Here is an 827-nt window from a genome sequence, read left to right as displayed (position 1 = left end):
CAGGAATTACTTTCAAAGCTGCCTTGAGCTGGTTTGTTTGACAGGAATTCACAGTAACAAGTGTGAGGAGGCTGCGCAGTGCTCGCCTGCGGTGGCTCTGCTGGTTCCTGGAGGCTGATGTGCCCTCACTGCGTCCCCAGAGCTGCTTGGGCACAGTCTGGGGAATATGGAAACTCGCTCCTGTGGGGAAAGCATGGATCCAAATCCAAATTAAGAATGGGGTCTTTTAATGAAGAGTTCAGGTAGCTGACACTGAACTACGTGGTGTAAATAGTTTGTGGGTTTCTTTCTCATTTGTTTGGTTTCTTTCTTCCAGGAGATCCTACTCAAGGGCGTGTTGAAGATCATAGAAACCAACGTCTTTATGAACCCGTTACAGTACCTTTCCTTCCCGTTGCTGCACGGCACCAGCGTGAGCAGCGGCTCTTCGCAGAAATCCGCTTTCACTTCCATCACCAGAGCTGCTGGACCGCCAAAGAGAGCAAAGCTGTCACAGAGCAAGAGGGAGGCAGACGGCAACAACCTGAGTCACCAGCTGCTTTCCTCCTGGCACGTCGCCCCCGTCCACTTGCCGTTAGTTGGGCAGAACTGCTGGCCTCACATGTCTGAAGGCTTCAGTGTCTCGCTGTGGCTTCGTCTGGAGCCTGCTCATGAAGCAGAAATTCCAGCAGAAAAGGGGAGAAAGGCGAAGAGAAGAAGCAGACCGGTGGCTGTGAGAGAGAGCAGCTTTGACAGCACGGGTGAGGATGCGGTGCTCGTGTCTCTGTTCTCCTTGCAAGCATTACTGGTTGATGTGCCATACACAAAACATTGGATGTTTTCCCCAT

At 52.0% G+C, this 827-nt stretch overlaps 1 protein-coding gene across 1 annotated transcript in view; it reads left to right on the top strand.

The window, feature by feature from the left end:
* The window catches only part of LOC104538635 (lysosomal-trafficking regulator-like), a gene marked incomplete at its 3' end in the record, with an annotated part of 14715 nt that overhangs the window by 6727 nt on the left and 7161 nt on the right, over positions 1-827 (top strand). The window contains exon 6 of the mRNA XM_010181896.1: positions 317-740. Within this exon, the coding sequence (XP_010180198.1) occupies positions 317-740 (424 nt within the window). The remainder of the gene's footprint in view (positions 1-316; positions 741-827) is intronic.

This window comes from Mesitornis unicolor, unplaced genomic scaffold (assembly GCF_000695765.1).
Source record: "Mesitornis unicolor isolate BGI_N332 unplaced genomic scaffold, ASM69576v1 scaffold19803, whole genome shotgun sequence".
In the NCBI taxonomy this organism is placed as follows: Eukaryota; Metazoa; Chordata; class Aves; order Mesitornithiformes; family Mesitornithidae; genus Mesitornis; species Mesitornis unicolor.
This window is presented reverse-complemented; position numbering and strand designations above follow the sequence as displayed.